The following is a 25,757-nucleotide window of genomic DNA, read 5'->3' as shown; positions in this document are numbered from 1 at the left end:
TGATCAATGTTTCTTTTAATGTTAGAAATGGAGCAAGTCAAAACTTGTATGATAAAATGGATGCAAAATTTTGGGGAAACTATTCCGATGGACTTATGGGAAAATGTATGGACTAAGGACATAAAATTTACAGGTTGCCAGTTATTGAGAGAAAATTGATATAAATTGTTCTTTAGATGGCACATTACTCCCAAAGATATTGCAAGGATTAGTAAGGGTTACAGTGGACATTGTTGGAAATGTCAGAATATGGATGCAACATTTTACCATATGTGGTGGACTTGTAAGGAATCATGAAAATACTGGATAAAAATACATGAAGAGATGGAAAAGATCCTCAAGCTCAGATTTGAATTAAATCCGAAAAGTATGCTCTTAAATATTTTACCAACTAATGTGAGAAAAGAACAAGGAGACCTCTTCCATTATATGGTGATGGCAGTGAGATTAATATTTGCAGGAAAATGGATGATGCCTGTCTGATCTCCCAGAGTGGAGAGATAAGATTCACAAATATGCTTCAATGGCCAAATTGACTACCTACTTACAAAATAGACTGATAACTGAGTTTTAGAAAAAATGGAAGGATTTCTTTGATTACTTAGGATAAACTAATTGACATAGAGACTTGGAGGGGGGAAAGAAACAGAAGGAGAAATGTTATGCAATTAGGCTTAGGGAAAACAAATATGTAATGTTTTTTAATCAGGTTAAAGGAATTTAAATGTATTGCTTGTTTTACTCTCAAAACTATTATAACTGTATTGTTTATATACTTATTGCTTGTATAAGCAATTCTATTCCAGGATGTCAATGCAACCTCAGAAATTTTGCAGCATGTGGCTAGCTGAGAAATATTTGGCTCCTATAGATAGGGAAATCTTTTTGGGGTTACAAGTTTGGATCATTCCAAAGCACAGCACAGAATCCCTTTGTTACTGAAGTCACAGTTAATTTGAATGGTCTGTAAACTCTAATGAATTTCAAAGAAATATGAAAGAAATAGAATTGTAATTGGATCTTTGGGGGGCGGGGTTTACACTGTAAATCAGTTGAGTGCATTTGTGTGAAAGAAATTTGGACTGTGACTATAGAGCTCCTCTGCACCATTTTTCAAACAAGCATTACCACCAATCTACCCTGAGTTGCTAAATGGATTTTGATTGGGAAAAATGTTGTTTGGCCCCAACATATAGGCAACTTATATTTGTGGCATTATTACTCACTCTAATTCATCTTGAGCAGCTTCCTCTTGCACTTGCAGCTTTCTTCTTCTGAGTTCTGCCATCATTTTGTGAATATCATTCTGTAATTCTTGAAGACTTTTCTCCAAGGGCTTGTCAGGGGTTCCAAGTGTCTCATTCAATTTTAAAACCGTTGCATATGTAGCTGCAGAAAGAGTATAAAATATATGTCAACAAAAGGAAAACACAGCACATTAAATATCCTCTCTTAAGCAGATTTTAATTTATAGTAGAAATTCAAACAGCCTTTAATCCAATGATCAGTTAACTGAAAAAATATTTTTTCAGTTTATTTTTACTGTATGCCATTACTGTGTACAGTAACTAACCAAAAAAGAAAATTCGTAGTGAGATCCAAAGATTCTGTCCTGGTAATAGTAGAACACTGGTGCAAAGAGTCTTGTAGTAGTATAATGGACAGGTTTTGCCAGTGGATGTGTTCATATATTGGAGGAAGGCTCCATCATTATTAGAACTGAACCTCTGGTTCCAACATGCAGTATTTAGGGCAAGGGTAGGCAACATAGAATCTGAATGATACATCTAAAATTAAGGCTTTGTCCCCTTTCCCCCTTACCAAACAATTGTATTTTATGAGAGTCACTCCACTAGGAGTGCAAGCCAGAGAAAAAAATTAAGATGATTCACGGTCTCATTATATATTATACAATACACATGGTTTTTGTCAACTCTTATGTAAGACAGGGGAGGAGAACAGAGGAGACCCACCATCTCTGCATAAAGAAACTGATAAGAACAGAGGGGCTATTCTCACTCTTTTTTTGCTCCAATTGAAAAAAAAATTGCTTTCCAAACTGGAGTCAAAACAATAATACATCAAAAAAGTAATACTTATGTTTAACATTTTATCATCAAATGCAGAGATACATTTTTAAAAAGTGCCATTATTTTTATGGGAGATGATATTTTGAGTCCCAAAAAAGTAAGACTTCTGGCAGACATAAACAACAACTCTCCTCAGTGTCTCTCAAACACTGATAGTTAAAATAATGGCACAATCAACTGGCTAAAATTCAGTTAAAAAAGAAAAAGTCCTGTGGCACCTTAAAGACTAATGTTTATTTCAGTATTAGTCTTTAACATGCCACTGGACTTTTGAATAACAAACTGCTTTGCTACTGAATAACAAACTGCAAAGCTACTGCTTTGCAATTATCATTCAGTTACAAGGAAACAAGAGTTGTTTATGTTTGATCACTCATTATTTAGTTCTTAAAACAGGAAGCCGGATGCAGGCCAAGGAGCAGTCACATAGTTACAAATAGAGATGGGCACGATCCAAAAAAAAATACCAAATAAGTCGTTCGTGGATCCGGGCCGCTGCCGAACCCAGGCTACCGATTCTAACTGATCAAGTCCCATTTCCGATCCAGAATCAGGAAGGCCAAAGTGGGAGGGCGCCCCGCTGTTTCCAGCGATATAGGAACAGTGGTTGGTGGCAGCAGCCACCAGGCCTGGCGAGCAGGGGGAGGTGGCGATGATCCGCCTCCCTTCAGGGAGGGAGGGGACATTCACACACACACTTAGAGTAGAGGGGGGGGGGAGTTTTTAACCCGGCAACGAGCCGCCTCCCCTCAGGGAGGGGACATTCCCAGGGCCGGATCTACAGTTGCCAGCGCCCAGGGCAACTGTAGTCAGGATCTTGCGTGTGCGCACGTGTGCTCCTGGGTCGCCCCCCCCCCGCCCACGCAGCAAGCTGGCTGTCCCGGTGCACTGCGGAGCTGGCAGCAGCGCGAGTGGCTCGGTGGCTGCCTGCGCCGTTCACCTGCCCCACAAGACAAGGGGCGGCTGGCTTGCCCGTGCCCCCCTTGTCCTGGGGAAAGACGAACAGCACGGGCAGCCTCCCAGCCACCCGCACTGCCTTTTGCCTTCCCCCAGGACAAGGGGCGGCTGGCTTGCCCGCATGCCCCTTGTCCTGGGGAAAGACGAACGGCGTGGGTGGCCTCCCAGCCACCTGCACTGCCTTTTGCCTTTCCCCAGGACAAGGGGCGGCTGGCTTGCCCACTTGCCCCTTGTCCTGGGGAAAGACGAACGGCACGGGAGGCCTCCCAGCCTCTCACGCTGCCTTTTGCCTTTCCTTTGTGCCCATGGCTTCAGAACACCCCCTTCCCCCTCCCTCCCCTGGGTTGCTGCTCCGTGGTTGGAAGGAAGCCTGCTAATTAAGGAAAGCTGGGCTTCCATTCGTGTTTTGAGGGCGACAGAAGGAGGACAAACACAGCTCATTCCCCTGGCTCTGTTGCCCCGGGAATAAATTACTGGTGCCAGAGTGTCTGCAATTCTGCAACAGAAACCGATACATCCGGTCAAGTCCCGAACAAGCAAACCCCCGACTGCTGGATCGGTTGCCATGGACGGAACCGATTAGCTGAGTCACGATGGTGCAAACGCCAAAATCGGGGTTTTTTTGAAATCGTAATTCAGATCATGCCCATGTCTAGTTACAAAGCATGAGGTTTGTGCAACGAGTAATGAGACCTTCAGATATATCCTGCAGCTGAAATGAACTTAAGAGGAAAAACCCTGAACAACTTGTCCTCATTCATTTTTTTTTGCAAAATCTTCAAATTTATAAGGCTCATGTTTGATTTTAATCACCCCCACCCACATAAAAATATGAATGCCATTGGATTTGAGGAACAAAACACAAGATGTTAAAATATTAGAATGAAAATTTTTATACAGTTATTTTGTTTTAGAATTGATTGACAATGGTTAAAATGTTCTACAAATTGTAGTTCAACTATTTTTGTTTCTGATGGTTGTTGTGGGTTTTCCGGGCTGTATTGCCGTGGTCTTGGCATTGTAGTTCCTGATGTTTCGCCAGCAGCTGTGGCTGGCATCTTCAGAGGTGTAGCCAAGAGGCCTCTGAAGATGCCAGCCACAGCTGCTGGCGAAACATCAGGAACTACAATGCCAAGACCACGGCAATACAGCCCGGAAAACCCACAACAACCATCGTTCTCCGGCCATGAAAGCCTTCGACAATACATATTTTTGTTTCTCTTTTGTTATTGTTTCTGTTTCCCCCCCTCCCCCATAGCTTCTAGTTATTGGCTGTCCACTGCACTTTGATGTTCACAGAATCAATTTCTCTGTATAAGAATAGCTGGCTCAGTCTCAGAACACCGTTATGGCTAGCAGTTATTTGCAACATTAAGAGCAAGTAGTAATGTACTTTTAAAGCCATTTTGAGAAAATAAAAGATGTACTTTTAATTCAACAGGCAGAATGCTAACACTACATGAGGTTTTCTCCCAAATGAAATGTTTACTGCCTTGAAAAGAAACAATAGCAAAACAGAAGTTAGCCATTAGTTATTTAATCATCATAGCTATTCTTCAAGAACCTGAATGTTCCTGAAGGAACACATTTAATTTCTTGCTGTACAGTACTCGTAATTGCCAAAAGACCAACAGTTGTAGCAAACTGCACTCTGTAGGTTGCAGAATGTCTGCAGTTAGTTGGCTGTGGTTTGTCTAACTGTATTCATTTAAAGCCTATCTTTTTAATCAACCAATTTCTTTCAGCCTGTGATCTCTCAGTTACTGCTCTGTGTTCTTCTTTCCAAAATGTGCCTCGCTTGGCTTGAGATGCTATTGATACGTTTTTCATTCTCCAATACCTTCTGCAGCCTGAAGAGTGCCCTTGATGAACTGTCCAAGCCTCTTTGCTCTCTCATTAGTCCTCTCAGCATCCTGTCCAGTTTGCTCCCCATCCGCTGTCACCTTGGTCGCCTGGCGATTCAGATTAAAGAAAAGTGTAATTAATGAACATGACAAGGAGACACTCCAACTGTCTGAATCTACTCAGAACCCCTACCTAAAGCAAAAGGCAATCAATGAATTATTGATCAGATATACTGGAAGTGACACACACTTTTTCCAAGTACACAATTACATTTTATTACCTTTACCATTAAAGAGGCATTGGAGGCTTTATTTTTGGTTCTTGGAACATGTAGTGAAACAGGACACAAAGGGATAACTGAAGATTATTATTTGATTTTGTTTGCCGAAATCATTCTCAAAGCATGGTTCACAATCCAGAGTAAAAAAACTAAAGTTCCATTGAAACCATGAAATGTAAGGGTTTTACTATGCACTTCAGCCTTGTTCTTTTCAAAGTGGCTTGAACCCATCACATTTCTCTGGATCATGCTACTAATGAATATTGTAGAGTCTTTTATGGTACTAATACAACTGATCTGTAACAAAGGCTCTTATCGATCCAGTCATTAAACCCTATCCTGACAAAATTTATGTCTGGAATTTCTACACATTCCTGCATATTCTTCCCTCATGTATGTACCACTGGTAGAAGTGAACAATTGAACTAGGAGAACCCATATTTATTAGAGTTTAGACTGTCCCTGATCGAAGGATATAAACCACAATTTCTATAGGGTATAGGTTTAATTGATCGTGAATGAGAATAACTATGGGCTGAAACCAGAAATATTATCAAAGAAGAATGTGCAAAGACTATTCTTGTAACCAAATGAAAGGAGAAGGTTAGATGGATAAGTGATAAAACTCTTGATTGCTAAAGACAGACAAGAACTAAAAGCAAAAGGGGAAAGAAATAGTATCAGAATTCTAAATGCAGCTTTTCAGCAACTTGCATGCAGAGACAAAGAAATCTATTATAATACCAAAAAAAAAGAAGAGAACAACAAAAAAGGAAGAACAAGAGATCTGTTCCACAAGATGTAGGAAATCAAAGAGAAACTCAAGCCATGGATAGATTAACATGAAAATATATTATCCAATCAGAACAAAATAATTAAAAGATGGGAACAATAAACTGAAGAACTATATAGAAGAGATGGAAGGATAACAGATACCAATAAAGAAGAATTTTTTAACAAAGAACTTGCACTCAAAGCAACCGGAAGAAACAAATCACTAGGAGTAGATGGTATATCAACAGATCATGCAAAGCTCTGGATGATGTTAAAAGAAATGGGGGTGTCATAACTAGAGATGGGCATGAACAGACCCCCCCCCCCGAACAAGATGTTTGTTCTTCATTGCCATCTACGAACAGGGACTCATGAACAACCACGAACATGGCCCTGTTCACAAACATGTTCATGGTTGACTGTTCATGTGGGCCAGCAGGATCTCCTCCAGCCATCATCCAAGTCAAGATCACTACTGCACCACTCCCAGAAACCTGACCTGACCAGGCACCAGGAAAGGTACCAATAATAAATAATAGCTTGGCCCCAGAACCTGGCAGCAGCTCTGGAACTTGAAGGGGTAGATCCCTACCACACCACTCTCAGAAACCTTACCTGAGCAGGCAGCAGGACAGGTACAAATAATAAATAATAGCTTGACCCAGAGCCTGTCAGCAGCCCTGGAACTTGAAGGGGTAGATCCTTATCCCACCACACACAAAGAAAATTCAAGCTCCAATGCACTCTCTCTATCAAAATAACAACAGCAACTGTCTTTCCACTGTCTGCAAAGTCAGAGCTGGAAGCTCCCCCTCTCCCCTGCTCTTTGCTCCCTTGTTGTTAAAAATTTGGAGCTTGAAAGGAAGACCTGCCTATCAAGCTAAATTGGGCTTAGATTGGGGTTTCCAGGGCAACAGTAGGAGTTCAGACAGAGTTCAGACAATCCCTGCCTAAGTTGCCAAGGGAATTGATTGCAGGTGCCAGACTGTCTGGCTTGATGAACAGCAACGAACGAGGCTTGCAATGACCACCTGTTTGTTTAGAATGGGGTCTCATGAACAACTTGTTCGCAAACAGCAGATTGGGCTGTTCGTGTCTTCGTATTGCTGTTCCTGCCCATTTCTAGTCACAACATCTGATTGTTTTGATGTATAATCTGTAATCTGGACAAGAGGCTTGTCGTACTCAGGGCTGGCCACGACAGGCAGGTGGCTCACTGGTACTGCAGATGGTCCCAGGAAGTCAATAACCAAGGAGCCAGCAAACGAGAGTCCAGAAGTCAGGCCAAGTGTCAGAGCCAATACATCAGTCAGAGAGAGGAGAAGGCAGAAGGGAAGTCAGAAGGCAGGCCGAGGTCAGAGTCCGATCAATCAAGAAGCAGAGCAGGGCCCAAGGCAAGGGCAGGTCAGCAGCTTGCAGCCACAGCACTCTGGTCACAGGAAGCAATGAGCTGAGTTGCTTCCACACTTGGCTTCTTCAGCTTCTCTCTCTTATACTGTCCTAACGAGGAGCAGGTGTTGTCTCTTTGTCTAATAGCCCCAGCCAGTGCTGTGCCTGCAAACGAGCACTTTTTCTCCTCTCCAACAGAGCTGTCTTTGCTTTATTTTTCCTCTTCTCAGCTGGCCCAGGGCACTCAGGTTTCTCTTTTGCTCTGGGGCTGTCTCCAACAGCCTCTGCAGAGGTTTCTGGCTGCTCCTGCTGAGTTTCCTTCGGAGCAGCAGCTGTCACGGTTGGCTCTGGCTCCAGAGTAGCCCCTGCTGGCTCTTCCATGGCTGGCTCTGGCTCTAGAGTAGCCCCTGCTGGCTCTTCCTGCTCATCCTCTGAGGAGGACTCAGGGGCAAGAGGTAAGGTGACCAGTTGAGGCTGAGGCTGACTCATGACAAGGCTACTGTTAGGGCAGAATATGGGGAAAGAGTATGGTTTCCAATTGGTAAAGGTGTCATACAAGGATGTATATTATCTCCTTAGCTGTTCAACCTATATGCAGAACATATCATGAGGAAAACAGGGTCAGCTTTAGAAGAAAGAGAAGATTTAGAAGAAAAGTGGTGGAGGGAGCATTAACAATTGGAGAGATGCAGATGACACCATGTTAATGGTAGAAAATAGTGAAGACTTGAAATGACTACCAATGAAGGTTAAAAGAGAAAGCACCAAAGGAAGATTACAGCTAAACATCAAGAAAACAAAAGTAATGACTACTGAGGAAGTCATGACAATGCTGACAATGAAGAAATTGAAATGGTTCCAAGATTTTCTATTCCTTGGCTCAATCATCAACTAAAAGAGAGACTGCAACCAAGAAACCAGAAGATTGAGACCTGGGAGAGCAGCCATGAGAGCTCTAGATCAAATCAAACTTTAATTCTCCCTAGAAACTAAAATGACAAAACTAAGGCTATCGTACTTTAGTTATGTCATGAGAAGACAAGAATCACTGGAAAAGTCAATAATACTAGGAAAAGTAGAAGGCAGTAGGAATAAAGGAAGGTCAAAAATGAGATGGCTTGATTCAGTCAAGGATGCCACGTCTGCCAATTTGAAAGATTTGAGGAAGTCTGTTAATAATAAGATGTTTGGGAGATTTTTCATTCATAGAATCGCCATAAGTTGGAAGCAAATTGATGGCACATAACATGCACACAATCTGATAGGCTGAAAGACATTTTGTGTTCATATCAATCCAGGATTCCCCAGTTCAAGTCATTCATATTTTCCCAGCTGTCTCTTGGAGGGCACAGCTTATCACGTCTCTCCACTGAAGCACAGTATGTAAAATCAAGCAAATGTTTATGATGCAAACTTTTACCCTGGTGCCATTCAGTCAAACAAGCAGCAATGGTCTTTTGTTTTTTCCATTGCAGTTTGTAACTGAATCCCACATATGCCGATAACTCCCAATAGTTTACCAAAACAAAAAGGGAGAAGTATGAAGCATCTGTGAAATTTATAAACAGAAGCAAAGAATGAACCAAAACATTTTAACAAAATGAACCAAAACATTTTAACAAAAGTTTCTTCAGTTTTTCAACAGTAGGAAAGAAAATTGATCTGACATCACTAGGTAAGATATTTTGTGTTTTCTTCCCATGTGTTAAGAAAAATCCTGCCACATTTCTGGGCATGATCAGAAAAACAGGTAATCAGGAAATGGTGAAATTCTTCTCATACTTTTGCCAACAGGCCTGGAGGAAAATGTCCCTTTAATAGAGGCTTAATATGTGGAAATGGCCAGCTGAAGCTTTTCATAGCACGAAGCTAAATAGCATTACTTGGTAAATCACATCCTATTAAGCCTCTATTAAAGGAAATGGAATGGACATTTTCTCTCTCTAAGGCAGTTGGTAACTCTATTTGGCTAGGCAACTTTCCCTAGTTTGTTAGCACATATATGGTTGTAAGTTACAGTATCTGATCTTGAAAGAACAAATGAAACAGTGGGAAGATAAATTATTGTGCTGGGCTCCAACCTTCCAGATTCTTTTACCTCTCACAGTATACCAAGAAACACTGAAACTTCATCATTATTGACATCAGTTCCTCAACTTAGATTCCTTGCCCACTAGGTGGCACACTTTATATTACTATAGTGCTCTTTGTGTGATCAACTAATGAAATTCCAGTTCCAGCAAAATTTAGAGTCTGATTAATAAAAGAAATAACAAACAACAGAGGTGTCGTCTCAAGAGGATTTTACCACCTACAAAACAGAAGTGTTTTTAATAACAGATTTCCCCGCCCTGTCTTTTCTAAATGAAGTTTGCTTGATTGCTTCTAAGTCATAATTAAGATTTGATATTTATTACAGGATTTTCTGTCTTGTCGTACATCTCTTAGAAGCACCGGACTTATTCCACTGTACAAATAATAACCACAAATCAAAATGACAAATTGTTTCTTTTAAAAACACCCTATTCAAAAATCCTTTGCATCTGACAAACTGGGCACATATCACAACAAATTCTTTAGGTTTTTAAGGTGCCACAAGATTGACTTTTTCCGTATTTTCTCTTGGTACTTTATAACTGATAAAAAGCTGGACAAAACTAAAGTACATCTTATGACAAATTCTGGCACCACTTTGTTACCACTGCTCATTCTATTTTTCTGTCTGGTTTACAGAACTGCTGTCCAGAGCGAGAGAGAAATATAAAACTGTTCTGCCAATACCTTTTAATGTATAGGATTAAACTTTTATCACACAGTGCAACATAGTTTTCAAGTCACATAGATATTATCCTGAAGCTGAACGTAAGGCATCTAAGAAGGAATGTATCTGACCGGTTTTTTTCCCCTGGGATATGGCCTGAGACATAAGCTGGTGTACTCCGTAAATATCCCAAGTAGTATACTAATCTCTCCACCACAGTCCTTTGCCAACTTGAGTCAAAGCTTGCCACTTGAAATAGAAAGCCAGAGTCCTTTCTCAGGAGTAAGAATGCATACAGTTAGGCAGCCCAGCCTGCCAGTTGAGGAAGCAAGCTGGAGTGGGGAGAAAGGCAAAACTGGCACTAAACCAATTAATAGAAAGAAATCCATATTATTATTATTAATAATAATATAAAACAAAATCACATCTGTTCACAGAAGCAGAACTATTTTTTGTCTACTCTTTCAACACAAATGTTGCAACTAAAATCTCATGCAAACTAATTAACATTCATACACAGAGCTTACAGATTACTGAGCATCTGTGAACATAGTAATACTTCCTTCAAGATTCCAGAATCCCAGTTCCAAGACTTTTGCTTGCTCTTGTTGATTAACTCTGGAGTATTTTTTATTGGTTAAAGAAGTCAAGATTTCTGTCCATTTTCTTTGCATGGGCTATTTATTGTGGCTATTTTTATTCTACAAGTATTATATGCTTTTTCTTTGGCATATGGTAATAAGTAAAAGATTCAAATGCCCACTTGTTTTGCAATTAGCAACTGTTTAAGTCACTATATCTGAAATCTCTATGTATCAGAAGTATATATGAAATATATTATATGAAGGAATGCAGCAAGTGATAGTTTTTACAAGCTAGAGTTGAATAGCCTGTTGAAGGCACCACATGCTGCACATCTCTGTACAACTTAATTTTACTGCATTCCTCGATACTCTAGAAGTGCAAAAAGGAGGCTTCTGAAAGATAATCTTTCCTATCTTCCTATAGCATGTCCTGAGCATGGGAAGCTGATTTCACATTATTCGTGCATACTCTGTTCCATAGACTTCAGCAGAAAGGTTTTTTGGGTACATAGAAGACTGCTGGGGGGAGGGCAGGGAAAATCCTCTGACATAAGCTCCTTCCACTCTTACATAGGATCTAACAAATCTTGAACCCCTACCCCTAACTTGTTTCCAAATCTACTCTACTTGTTAAACTAGATGAGATGCTGGGATCTGTGTCCAGACCATCTCAGAGTTTTTGAGTTTTTGAGAAGAAATAGCAGTCCCTGTGCTGATACTAACCTTCAAAGAGAAAGTCTAGGCACTCATCTTCTTGCCATCCAGGAATAATCACAATGTTCGTGTGTAGGGTTGCCAGGTGTCTGGTTTTCACCCAGAGAGTCTGATATTTTTATGGACTGTCCAGTTAAATATAGTTGAAATACCAGATATATGGGGGAGCCTTCGTGCATCATATCCCCCTCCTCGCCAGTCCAGCCTGGCTGCCCAGTCTCCTGCATGGGCACTACAGCCAGGAAAGTAGCCAGCCAGCCCGGTCGCGTGGCCTCCTGTGTAGCACCTCCCAGGAGTGGCTTGCCAGCCCTTCTGCCCCGGAAGGAGTGGTGGTGTGATGACCTCACTCCAGTACTGATATCATCCTGTCAGGGCCAGGACTGTGTGCTTGCTTCACACACACCTGATTAACATATTTTCAGTGCTTGCCAGGGGCCCCCTCTGAATCCCAATCTGAACTTTGTCCCGTGACATTACTATTTTTATTTTTAAAATGCCAGGAAAATCTGTTCCAGGACTCCTAGCCTCTTCTCTAGTTCATTCCTAAGGTATTGAAGAGAGCAGGGCATCTTAGAAGATACATTCACTCAGGTATAATAAATTATTCTTACTTTCAATAAGATGAGTTTATTTCATAAACATAATCATTATTGAGATATTTGCAAGCATCCCTTGTATTTTTAACACTATGTTGCTTGTCAGGGTTTGATGGATAGTGCTAACAGTGATTATAGGTCCTCCATTCTTTCTTACAATGTGAATACAACTTGATCCAGTTTGGTGTAGTGGTTAACAACAACATAACAACATTTGATTTATATACCGCCCTTCAGGACAACTTAATGCCCACTCAAAGCGGTTTACAAAGTATGCCATTATTATCCCCACAACAAAACACCCTGTGAGGTGGGTGGGGCTGAGAGAGCTCCAGAGAACTGTGACTAGCCCAAGGTCACCCAGCTGGCTTCAAGTGGAGGAGCTGGGAATCAAACCCGGCTCTCCAGATTAGAGTCCCGCGCTCCTAACCATTACACCAAACTGGCTCGCAAGAGCAGAGATGGGCACGAACCGAAATACAAACCAAAATTAAGCACGAACTAGGCCAGTTCATGGTTCGCGAACCACAGCTCATTAGATCTAATTTCTGATGAACTGCCATGAACTTTTAGGCTGGATCATTTGGTTCGTTTTTTGGTTCATCACTGCAGACAACCTGGTGCCAATCAATCAGTTTCCTAGGCAACAGGGAATGAACTTCCTGCAGACCTTCTGCTGACCCAGAAATGACGATTTTCTGACCTGAATGTGATGTTTTAACAAACCAAACGAACCGGTTCACAAACCAGGGGCAGGTCCGTGAAAGTTTGTGGTTCGTGAAATGTGATGAACCACAAACCACATGGTTTGGTTTTTTCCGGTTCTTGCCTATCTCTAGTTAAGAGCGCAGGACTCTAATCTGGAGAGCTGGGTTTGATTCCCCACTCTTCCACTTGAAGCCAGCTGGGTGACCTTGGGCTAGTCACAGCTCTCTGGAGCTTTCTCAGCCTCACCCACCTTACAGGGTGATTATTGTTGTGGGGACAATAATGACATACTTTGTAAACATCTCTGAGTGGGTATTAAATTGTCCTGAAGGGCGGTATATAAATGTTGTTGTTATTGTTATTATCCTTTTAAGATGTTCTTCCTTTTCATAAAAAACAACTTTTGGTAGAAAGTATATGTGAATATCTCTGTTCTGTAATGCCATGACTAGAGGAGTTATCAGAGGTAACACACACTTTGTGCATAGGTAATGAAACAGTTGGTTGAATTAATGTCACTGCCAGTGTAAGTGGATAGTGTTAGGATGTTCCCACCTCTCCATTCATCTGACGGATGAGGTAAAGAGAGGTGAATTCACTTGATTTCTTCTTTGTAATGAAGCTAACCCATGTTGCATTGCTTTTCCTCCAAGCATGCCCCCAATCCTCTGATTCACCCTTTCAAGCCTGGCTTAGGGAAAGGGAGAGATAAGGAAAAACCAACCTATGCCAGCCTCTTATGCTTCTGTCTCATAGAATTCAGCCTCAGAACATACATACTCCTTTAATTTATAATTAATTTTCCAGATATCCCTCCATCATCAGGCCCTATTCTCTTATTATTGGAATCTTAATATTACATTACCTGTAGAAGTTGGTTAGCAATGATATTGGAAATAATGACAATCAGCCCTTTCTCCATAATTTCCTAAATAGGGATGCCATTCAGTAATATGGAAATGAACCTTGGAGCTTTATATATATATATATATATATTCCGTTTCCAGAATATGTCTGGAAATTTCCAGAATATGTCTGGAAACAGGGAAATCTATGACCCAACTGGGAACAGCCAAGAAACCCAACAGACGGCCACAGAAAATGGTTTCTTTTTTTAAAAAACTACCACTGTGACAGCTGATCAGTGGTTGCTCCAGGAATCCTCATGTGGGAACATGGCCACAAAGGGACATGCATGGCTTGCCAGGTGTCTTTAAATGGGACAGGGAGGGGGCTGATGAGGATGTCCTCAACTACCAACTTGAGGCTGCACAGGAGTTGCTGAGATGAGGAACAAATGGGCACCCCCACTCCTCTCTTCATTGGAAACCATGGGTGAATAGGATCCCAAATATGGAGCCTGAAGGGGGTGGGGTTAGGGTATCACATAATACATTGTTCTCTAAACTGAATGCAAGATCTCTCCCATTATCCACTAAGCTCACCCTAGTCAAAAGCTCATCCATTTCTGTCACAAGGGTATCCAAGTTCTTCTGTGCCAACTGGAGGAGTCTCTCTGGTGCTCGTTGTGGTGATAATAAATGCTGAGGGAGTAAAATCAAACACTTTACATTACAGTTGTAAAAATTACGGTAAGTGACAAAACCACACAGTGGTGACTGAAAATCCTGTTTTAACACTAATGATTGCTATTGGAGACATATCCAACACTTTCTGTAATAACTTTCATATGACAGCATACCATTTACGCATGTATTCGATATACCCATCACTTTAATATGTAATGTAGATGCTTTATCAGAACTTAGGAACGTTATTTTCCATTCACTGCACACACTTCAGCTTCACGTTTATACAATCCAATTTCCTTCCATCCAAGTGACACTCATTAACAACGTATAGTTTGCTTATCTATGCCACTAATTCATTGTAATAACTATATAAGCATTGAGGGATATTCTTGAAGTAATAGAACTATTTATCCAGTTTCATCAACTTCAAGCACAGTCAGTCTTGCTGAAAAATAATGGTGGGTTTGTGTGCCTGTGTGTGCAGATTAAAGCTTGCAATATTTTTGAATATACCTTTAATTCCTGGGTTGTATTTTCAAAAGAATACAGCATTTTATATGGCGGGTGAAGCGGGCCACTGAGATTGACACTCAAAGCCATCTGGTTTAGCTGATCCAAGTCACGGAGAAGGACTCCAGTGCACTCATCATCACAGACTGTAGGGAAGGACAATAAAGAATATTTATCTCCGCTAAATATTTGTGGCAGATGCTAGGAAGTTCTACTCAGAAATATTTTACAGCTCATATAAAATTCTTCAAAATATAAGGCCACTAAACTCCAGTAACTGGTGTCTTGGACAAAAAAACTCACAGTATAATAAAAAATAGAAAAAACAAAGCTGTAAGCAGCAGCTGGCAAATATGTGCATCTAATTTTCAAGAACTTGAAAACAGGGCAGTGTGATATAAAATTTTATTTATATAGAAATTTAGTGTGCCTGGTATTTTAGAGATGTGCAAATTAAAGATCCCTACCCAGAGGAACTTAGCATCTAAACTGACATGGGGGGTGGGGTAATACAGACAAGGGAAGGGAAAGAAGGGTAAACTCTTGGGGGCCTCAGGGTCCATCCTTCGGTACTCCACCATGCTGGCAAGCCTTCTCCACAGGGCTACCCCAGGCCTCAGATAGGGAAGAGTGGGGGTTACATCACCTTCAGCCTCCACTGCTTCCCTGGAGGCTCTCTCCTTTTCTCTTCCCTTTCTCTAGGTCTCCCCCATTGCAACTCCTCTGGCCTTCTCTCTGGCCTGACTGCAGAATTCTCCCTATTCCCCAGCTCCAGCCCTATCCCCACCCCAAAGGCATGAGCCAATCCCAAGGCTGGGGCTGGTCCACCACCTGTGGAAACATTCCACCCCAGTTTCATTTGCCCCTGTCTCTAGTGAGTGTCAGAGCTGTAAGGGCCTTAGGCTGAGATGGGATGGAGGCAGGACTATCCCCTTCCACTCCCAGCATCTTGCCTGGGGCTGGACATGTGAGGGGAGCGGGACGAGCTTGCCTCCATGCTTCCCTCAAGGCCAGTGCATGGGCTGGCTCTAATGCAGCACTCCTTGCTCTTGGCTGGCCACGTGGTCAGCCCTTGAGGCAGCTACGAGGCTTCCATGTGACTAGGAAGCATGGCGGCCCCGTTTCAGGCCCATTCACCTGCCTCTTGGCTGGTAGAGGCAGGTCACAGACAACTGAATGTCGACTGTTCCCTGCATTACAGCATCCCCTTGTAGGCTTCTCAGGTACCCACTAAAGGTGGGCAAACTCCCAATGGTTTGCCCCATTGCCTGCAGATCACTGGCTATTGATGCCACCAACAGACAACCTGGCGAAGTGTGTGGTGAGCACACTCCCAGTGGGGTGCGGAGACATTACTTCCTGAAGTGACATCATCATGCATCATGCAGGAGTGCTCCTGCACTTCACAGGAACCAATTTGGGTCCCAACAGGTGGATTCTAAAAGAATCAGCCCCATGTGAAGCACAAGAGCACTCCCATGCAAAGTGCAACGACTTCACTTCAAGAAGTGATGTCATTGTGTCATGCTGGGAGCACAAAGTACATGTGCAAAGGTTGCAAGACTGGTGAGCCTTGTGGGTCAAGGCATTGTGGGTGTGACAAGTAACTGGTGATATTAAGAAGGAAGCAAAGAGCCCAAGATCACGGCATACGGTGGCACCACTCCCAGACAGGATCATTCTTGTATATATTTAAGCATCACTTATATTGTGAATAAGAATTAAATCATCCCTTTTCTGGAAATGGTAGTATCATGATTCTAAGCTTGAGGTTAGGGAGTAGAGCAGCTTGTAGACTTAAAGTCAACCTTTTAGTCACATATAGGCCTCAGGCCTGGATGTCGATTTCCCTGAAAGCCTACGTTTCCCAGGTGCCTTCCAAACTTTAGGATGGGACTAAGGGAAAATGGAGAGAAAAGCAGAAACGGAGAACATATAAGGCCACGCATACAGAGAGACGTTCTCCACCTGAAACTGAGTGATGGTGAGACTGCTTTTAGAGGGAGTTGAATCCTATCCTATAGTGGGGTAAGTTTGGCCGACTGGGATCAAGTAGTGAAATACAGCAGGACCTAAATAAGGCAGTTGCATCAGAGAGCTTTGTTGTTTTCTGGCCAGCTTCTTTCTTTATGAGTTTTGCCCTGTAATAATTCTGTCTCATTTTATAACTTTTCTCCTATTTACTTACTTCTATATTTCTTGCCCCACTCTGGATTTTTTGTGCCTTAAATTTAGCCGTACATCAGGCTATGCCTTGACTAAAGAGGGGGCTGCTTGGGGGCAGGAGCATAGAGTTGCAAGGTGTCCGTTTTTCAGCTGAAGAGTCTGGTATTTTTGTGGATTGTCTAGGAGAAACAATCTCCAAATACTGGACACCTGGAACTGCCTCCTCCCCCTCCCAGGCAGCTTGTCTGCCCAGCCTCCTGAGTGCCTCTGCCAGCTAGGGGAAGTGGCCAGGGAGTTGGGACATGGCCAGCCAGCCCAGGTGACTGATTTCCGGTGGCTGCACAGCTCTGCCTTGGAGTGGCCAGCCAACCCAGGCACCCAGCCTCCTGGTGGGAGTAGACAGCACGCCTGACTTCCTGTGGCTGCACAGTGTCCCCTAGGACAGCCATCCTTGGCACCTAGCCTCATACGCAGCACCAGTGGGAGTGGCCAGCCTTCCTACCTGGACTCCTGCAGCTGCATGGCACTGCACAGGAGTGGCTAGTCACCCCTGGTGCCTGGCCTCCTGCAGCTGCCTGGTGCCACCCAGGAGTGGCCAGCCAGCCAGAGCTCCCAGAAGTAAGGTTAACATGATGACATAACTTCTGGTAGTGATGTCATCCCACCGGGGCAGAAGCATGTGTACAAATACAAAAAACCCTGTTAAGTGCTACCCCCTCTCTCCCTGGGTTCAGTATTATTCTAAAATCCACCTGGCAACCATACAGGAGCATGCTCTGGGCCTTATCTAGTAAAGCCCTAGAATCAGAGTGTTGGCACTCAGTTCAGGCCTTTGCCGGCTCCAGGTCTCAGCAGGAGGAAAGGAGGGTGTGTTGGGGGAAGGAGAGATCCCTGGAAGGGCTGTCCCATCTGTGGCAAACCTGCTCACTCCATGACAGGTGGAATGTCAGTTGTGAATCAAAGGGAAGAGGTAGAGGTCATCTCACATAAGTGCCATGTAAAGAATGTCAGTGATAAGGTAATAAAAGGAACATTTATGAAAGAGTTTAAAAAGAGCAGGGCATGTTCAGGTGGTTCAGGCTGGCAGAATTGGAGGAGGGGAGGATATAGGCATGGAGTAGTTGGGCAATAGAAAAAGTTGGTAAAAATGACTACTCTGATTGTACTTGCTTTTCATAGAGATGTTGGGGTACAACATTGTTCTTTTATGATATCAGTATCCCCAAAGTACAATTATTTGCCCCATACAGTTTTCTTTTTTAAACAGAAAAGTTCTCAGAGCATACAACAACTCCAAATTCTATGTAATTTTCACACTGGGGAAAATTCTACTCTTTTGGGGGCAGAATACAACGAAATGTATGTACTGTAAAGCACAGACTGCTGAATGTTTTCATAGGTTGCTGTTTTTATGATTTTATTGCATTGCTTTTACATTATGAGCCATCTCAAGCAGATTTCTTGAGAGGTAGGGAATACATTTTCTATATAAAAACGAACAGAAAGGGCTCTTTGTCCTTTTAGGACACCTACACATTAGTAAGCAATGCCTGCCAAGCGGAGTCATTTACTACTTATAAAGTTTTCATTCTGTAATTAAAAAAATACAAAAACCTGGGTCAGAAGACAAACCCATTTTACATTAATTCTACATTTTTAATTGAGTTTCAAAAGTAAAGTAAAATGATCTTGAGACAGTAAGTGATTGATGAGAAGAATAATCATACATTAACCAACATAATGTTGTTTTGAAGACTAATAAGAAAAATTATCTAAGCAGATTAAAATCACTAAAATCATAGCGATCATATGATCACTCCCTTCAACATTAGAAAATTACATTTGTCCCAGGCCTTCTTTCCAAAATGGTTAGCTGTAATCACTCATATACTGAGTATTCAAACTAGCTCTCAGCTGATGTAAAACCAAACACTCTTATTTACCTATTTTGTGGACAGGATTCTTAAATAGAGCTGGCAAACATGAATTGCACTAATACAGTATATTAAAATATAAAACACATGAAACTGCCTTTTACTGAATCAGACCATTGGTCCATCAAGGTCAGTATTGTCTACTCAGAATGGCAGCAGCTCTCCAGGGTTTTAAGAAGAGATCTTTGACATAAATGAATTTAACTGGAGGTGCTGGATATTAAACCTGGGACCATCTGCATGCCAAGAAGATGCCGTACCACTGAGCCACAGCTCCTCCCCAAAAATATATATCATTATATAATCCTACCGCATTGACATGCACGTCAAACTAAGCTTCTATCTTCTTAACATATTCCAGCTTCCGATTAGACTATGTCATCTATTTTCCTCTTGCAAATAGGATTTTACAGAACTGCTTAGGGTGTCTCAGAGGAGCTGTCATTGTGCAAGAACAATGTGATGGCATGTCCTTGCATGGCCCAAGCAAGTTACTGTCTCTTCCAGCTCTGATGTGGCCATAATCATATAGCCTAGTTTACAGGGTTCTGCCATTACTGAGATAATGTATATGAAGTACTTCAAGCCCTTGGACAAATTATAAGTGCAACATATTATCATTAATTAATGCTTTTAGAGGTATTTGCATATTCTCTCCATTCATCACCCATCTCTAAAATCCATTGCCCTTCAAATGTCTTTATAGGGTTATGACTTCTTTAGTAGCACAATGCTGAGTGAAATGCACAATGAAGAAGATTCTTATTTTCAAATAGAAGTGCTATAATCATCATCAGTTCAGCAATATTTTATATTTTTTTATAGAAACACAAGGCAAACATTAAAATTGTATGTTCTGAAAAATGTTGTGTAGCGTAAGTAGTTTTTGATGACAAGGAGACAACACCTGAATTTCATCTTATTTTGCCTACTGCCTTTTGATTACTGCAGAAAATGTGAAGCAAAAGCTTAGTTTCCTTTACAAACTTTTCACTACCACACACTGACAACTGGTCATATCCACAAGCCTCTTGCAATGCTTCTTCACAACCATATTAGAATCATTGCCTAGAAATAATATGCATGCTTAAACTTGCTGGCCTTAGTCTAACAGTGTGCATGTGCTGCAGTATGGCCTGTTAGGGTTCCCAAGCCATGTCTGACAACTGATTAGAGTCTAAGGGGGCGGGCATGGGGGTATGGTTGATGATGATGGTGTGACATCACTTCCAGGAAAAGCCCAGAAGTGACATTAGCCCTCGGTAGGAATCAGTGGAAACTCTATGGTAAAACCATGGAGTTGTGACTAATTACTAGATACGATTGACACCCCTTTAGAATTTTTCCTGGAAGTGATGTCACACTGGTAGTAATGGCCATTTTTTTCTCCCACTGGTTGCTGGAGTGCCAATGGGTGCTTGAGGCATATGGCAATCCTAGGGCCTATACATTCATAGCCCTATAAAATAAGCTGCAATCTCACCAGTCAAAACTTTGGTGGAGAGAAGGACTGGGGGGATCAGTTTCAATTTGCCCATTCAGTCTTCCAAACAGCTAGTTAGTGAAAGTACTGTTTATTTTAAGGGATATGCATCTGAAGCCTCAATTGCTGGATTCAGTTGTAAAACTGCCCATACAGTTATTTGCACAAACAATTCTTAGATCAGCTAGAGAGGTGTGTGGAGGGTGGTGGTGGGAAAATATGCTGAAAATTGCTACCAGAATGATGGCATATTGTCAGTTCCAGGGTGAATCTGGAAGTGAAGTCATTGTGTGGACATGATGCTCTAGGATTCACTGGGAACTCGATAGTAAAACCACAGAGTTTCCAGTGAATCCTACAGTGTCATACTGATGCAATGATGTCACGTCTGGAAGAGGCATCACACCATCACACAATGGTGTGCCATGTCTCCACCCCATAGTCTCCTGCTGAGTGCTAGATGGCAATTCTAATTTATGTGAGTGTGTGAGACAGACTGCTACCGTATGCCTATCACCCAACAGAGTTTAAATATATTACAACTCTGAGCTCCATGAATGAAGGGCAGGATAAAAATATGATATGTGCAGATTTTATCTTCTCCTGTAGTTTCTGATAATCAATCACGTTCATGGAAAACTTTTCTCATAAAAAAATCAGGTTTGATACTGTTTCACCAAGAAGCTAAAGGAAGACTTTAACCAAAGAAGTACAGAGAACAGTAAAGCAAATCATTGGACAGGAGGAAAATTGATTTAGTGCAGTGAGAAGGCAATTGTCAAGTTGCAAAGGAGGCAACAGGAGATGTTACTTTCAGCAGCATCCTTTCTCCACTAAATTCTTGTTGCCTTCCACTCCCACTAATTTGCTGCTTGAACTGAAGTGCACTATAATTGCACTAGTAAAGGGGCAATATTTTCTACTTTATGTATACATGTCAGAAAAACCTATTAGTGGTCCAAGTCTCATTTGTGTGCTTGTGTATGGAACAAAAAAGAAAGCACATTTCCATAAATAACACATGGATTTTACAGTGAGCTGCGTGTTTTATATACCAACATCTATCCTATTTGGTCAAGTAGTCATACATATCTGTCAGGCAGACATTTTGAAACTGTAAATCAGATAAATAGCAGAATATCATTTTTTAAAACAACTAGAATCTTTAAAAAACACTTCATTGCACTAAACAAACAGATAGCAGCACAATGAGAGATTTCCCAATTTAAACAGTGACATACAGTATTTTATTTTAAAGAGCAATTTCTAGTAACCTCAGTGTTTTTGGAAACAGTTGGTAATGAATATCACAAAATGGGATGCAAATGAAAACTAACAATTCAGTGTGATAAAATGATTTTGAATCAGCTATGAAGACATGAAAATATTCTGAATAAACAACCATTGCCTGTTATGTGTGTTGCAAATAATCAACATGAATTAATACCCTGTGCAGTATAATTGGTTTGAAAGAGTAGCTGCATAAAGTTGAGCCTGCAGTTAAGCTAAAGAGACAGGGTGATTTGACCTTAGTAGCATTTGAAATGTACTGGGACAACAGAAAACATCAGAGGAGGATGATTTATATCATTTATACAGAAACACGTTTTCTTGGTTTGATCTCTAAAGATGTCAGAATCACTGTATCTTCATTACCGTTCTGTCCAGGTCTTTACAGCTGTTTGCATGTATGAAAGAGGAAAATCATGCCATATTTAACTGATGGGTTATCAGAAAGCACAGATCTTGATTTTCACCACAAATCTGCTTTGCATAACACATGCAGTCCAGTTTAGACCTACCTGAATGTAAAATGCCTCACAAGTCAGCATGCTTGTAAAAAACAAAGTTGTTTTTATAAAACTGTACACAAAATTAAATCTTAAAATATACCTGTTCTGTTAGTATCACTCTAGCGAATCATTTTACAAATAAAGGTGTTCTGGCCTATATCTTTTCAAATGGAGCAAGAAGCTAACATTCATTGCAAGCCTTGACAAGTTTCTCATTATTTATAATTGATGTCTTCAGAGATGATAGAAATAATCACCGCTAAAAGGGATGATCAGGAGAAGAGGTTGGAAAAGAGGAACTAATGGGCTGGCCCGCACATCAGCTGCCCTTCATCCAACAGAAGACTACAAATGTCAGAAATGACAGTTCTGATCACCATTAGTGATGCATGCTCCGCTCACACATTTACAGTGATAGTGAGACTGCTGGCAGGGAGGAAGGCTCCTGGGGGGGGGGGAGGCATTAGTGCTCAGCACGCTCCCCCATGATGCTGGAAAATGACATCATTTTCTGCAGCCCTGGGGTAGTGTGGTAGCATGAGCACATGCTTCACACATGAGGGTAAGAACCCCCATGACCCCAATTTGGACCCTGGAGACCTGGCAACCCTGCATGTGCTGAAGCTATCTGATCAGTCTGTAAAATACAAATTTTACACCCGTGAACAGGGGACAGGGGATTTAACTCTTTCAATACCTGTACTCACTGATTTCACTAATGAAACCTAGCCACTACTTTCTTTTTAATGCTTCCATTTTCTCCACAATTGTACTTATAGTTGGCTAGAACGTTACTAAGCATGGAACTAAAACAGGTATCACCCTGCCCAAAGAGCAAACAGCAAGTTAAGTTCAGCATACGCCATGTACACTGGATTAAAAGAAAACTATTATAAAGTAATTTATCATTGGTATCTTACACCTAGAAGATTAAATCAAATTTATCCCATCTTATCAATGTTGGAAATGTGACTCTGAATAAGCTAATTATGGGAACAGAAGGGAGGACTCCCTCACACCACATGTTGCCACTCTTCCCTGCCTTCTCACCTTTCTTAACCCCCTAGCTCATACATAGGCTCACTGTGGCAGTTTGTCCCCATCCGGACCCCACACCAACAGTTTCACTGAGGTGGGAGTTTGCCTGCAGTCTGTCCTCACCAAGTTTTGCTACAGCAGTGGCTTCACTCCTGCCTGACCTGAGCTCACGCTACTGCCCCTGCCCCCCTTACTTGTGTGAAGTCAACCTTGTTTGTAGATTTGATGTGGCCAGTACCTCTTCTCCCCACTCATTGTTCTCACCCTTGCTGCCAACTCCGCTGAGGCATGCATGCCTCCCAGCCTGCAACCCCAGATGCTGTGCATCTCTTGGGCTTCTCTGCTGGTGCTACTGGCCCTGGCATGTTTCCCAGCCTTCATTGCCAATGCAATCCATAGAGCAGAAAAGTAGCAGTATCTCTGTGCATGCCCAGAAAACACATTTGTTTTGAAGGGAATTTAATCCTCCCGGTGTAATTTTCACAGGTTTTCAAATTTTTCTGGGAGATCCCCCCACAATTTGCAGAATCATCTGATTTGTAGCAAGGTGGGCCTGATTCTTGGATATCAGCATCCGCATTTCAAGGTCATGGTTATCAAACACATGATGTGGTAGAATTGTTATATTAAGAATTTTTGGATGAAATTTCATGAAATTTACAGAATGGTGGGTTTTAAGCTGCCCAGAGTTCCTAACATTTGTTCATTAAGTTTGATAAATAAGTATGTTTTAAAAATACAGATCAGTGGTTCAGGATATGATTACACTAAAAAAAATGATTATAGCTAGTAACTGGAAGTTTACAAACACATAAATATCAAAAATGGATCATTAAAATTTGGCGTACTATGAAGTTAACAAGTGCATGATGAAAGGTTAAAGAAATCTTATTTTGCTTAGTGTTAGGAACCCTTTGACAATATTTGGAAAATGGAGTATTATTTACCAGTACAGGTATATGTAATCTACCTTTTCAGTCTGACAGAAATTCATGATTTTCATCATATATATTTTGACCCCAGCTTGTAATGACTGTGTTGTGCCTTGTGCTTGTGGTAGCAAATTAAACAAATATCTAGTCAAAACAAGCATTAAAAAAATCCTAGCTTGAGCTTTAATATTCCTGTGAATTTCCTTTTCTGCCTATTTATCTATGTATCAAATGAGTAAACAATCCAAAATAGGGCTACAATTAGGGTTGCCAGGTCCCCTTAGCCTCCAGATAGGAGGTGGGAGACCTGGCACTCACCTTTGAGATGTCCTCGTGCACGCACTTCTGGACTATGTGATAACATCACTTCCTGGATGTCATCACACAAGCCACATTCAGCCCCTGGGAGTGCTCCTGTGCTCTGCAGTAGGCAGATTTAGGCCCATTTGGGGCTGAATCGAGCCCGTTTTGGCCAAAATTGGCCCACTGCGGAGTGAAGGAGTGCTGCCTGGGTGGTGCAACAGGCCCTGGAGTACTCTTATGCTTTGCAGTGGGCTGATTTAGGCCCTAACGGGCTCGATTTGACCCATTTGGGCCTAAATTGGCCTACCACAGCATGTGGGAGCATGCCATGCTACTAGGGACTGCACCCTGGGAGGCGTGTTACCCCACCTCTTCCTCTGCCACTCAGGTAAATGGGAGCAGGGGGTGGAGGGTGGGAGTGGGGGGATCCCCTGCTCCTGGCAGGGGACTGGCAACCCGAGTTACAATACAACATTTGTTAAGTCTAAGTCAGAAACATAATAGGAAGTCATTCTTATAATGGAGAAAGAAATACACTATCATCTTTATAGAACCAGAATCCAAGCAATAATAAAAGAGGGGGAAAATCTATTTTTTAAGAAGTGACAGCAGAGGAGACTGTCAGTGCTATCACTACTATAATGGCTATTATTTTTTTCCTCTTATTGAAAAAGACAGTCCTTGTTCCTCAACCTCCTGTACTACACATCTCTACCAGCTCTGGATTTCATCAGGAGTGCATGACAAAATCTGATTAAAAGTTTCTGAGAGGACTAGGAAAAAAATCTTTTCTGATTCTATGTAAATATGAATCACAAAATAATAATCACAAAATAATTCATTCCATAATAAGGAGGGCACATTAAAACTCAGTATATTTTAGATTATTTTCAGTGTAGCTGTGGAAACAACTGTAGAAATTGGAAATGAAATGATAATTTCTTTGACACTGCAAGGTTTTCAAACCATTTTTTTATGTGTCAGAGTCTACAATGAGTTGGTCCATAAACTCAAAATATTGACAGACTAGTACACCATGGGAATTAGAAGTCTGGTGCTCATTCTCATAAATATTCTGCAAAATAACAATTTATATTTGAAAGGGAAAACAAGCCACCACAAATTCTAGAAGTAGTGTTAATATACGTACACACGCATGCTATGCCTTCACGAGCATGCCCAGGTTCACAGCCTGCACACTTCCAGCCAGTAGATCCCGGTTTGCACATGCACTGCCCAGTGACAGGATCACAAGGAACAGGCAGCGAACCATATGGATTACACTCACATTCTTGACAAGATCCACCTGGAATTCTTGGATTCCCAGTATAACCAGAAGCACACCTATAGGTTGAAAAATTGTAGTAA

At 41.6% G+C, this 25,757-nt stretch overlaps 1 protein-coding gene across 1 annotated transcript in view; it reads right to left on the bottom strand.

Annotated features, from left to right (window-relative positions):
- The window catches only part of LAMA2 (laminin subunit alpha 2), a 703,642-nt gene that overhangs the window by 154,496 nt on the left and 523,389 nt on the right, over nt 1-25,757 (bottom strand). Inside the window, exons 32-36 of the mRNA XM_054974995.1 lie at nt 25,678-25,733; nt 14,744-14,886; nt 14,144-14,242; nt 4,888-4,999; nt 1,227-1,389 (exon numbers count right to left, since the gene is read on the bottom strand). Of these exons, the coding sequence (XP_054830970.1) occupies nt 1,227-1,389; nt 4,888-4,999; nt 14,144-14,242; nt 14,744-14,886; nt 25,678-25,733 (573 nt within the window). The remainder of the gene's footprint in view (nt 1-1,226; nt 1,390-4,887; nt 5,000-14,143; nt 14,243-14,743; nt 14,887-25,677; nt 25,734-25,757) is intronic.

Source organism: Eublepharis macularius, chromosome 1, assembly GCF_028583425.1.
Source record: "Eublepharis macularius isolate TG4126 chromosome 1, MPM_Emac_v1.0, whole genome shotgun sequence".
Taxonomy (NCBI): domain Eukaryota; kingdom Metazoa; phylum Chordata; class Lepidosauria; order Squamata; family Eublepharidae; genus Eublepharis; species Eublepharis macularius.
The sequence above is the reverse complement of the archived record's forward strand: the minus strand, read 5'-3'. Positions and strand labels throughout refer to the sequence as shown.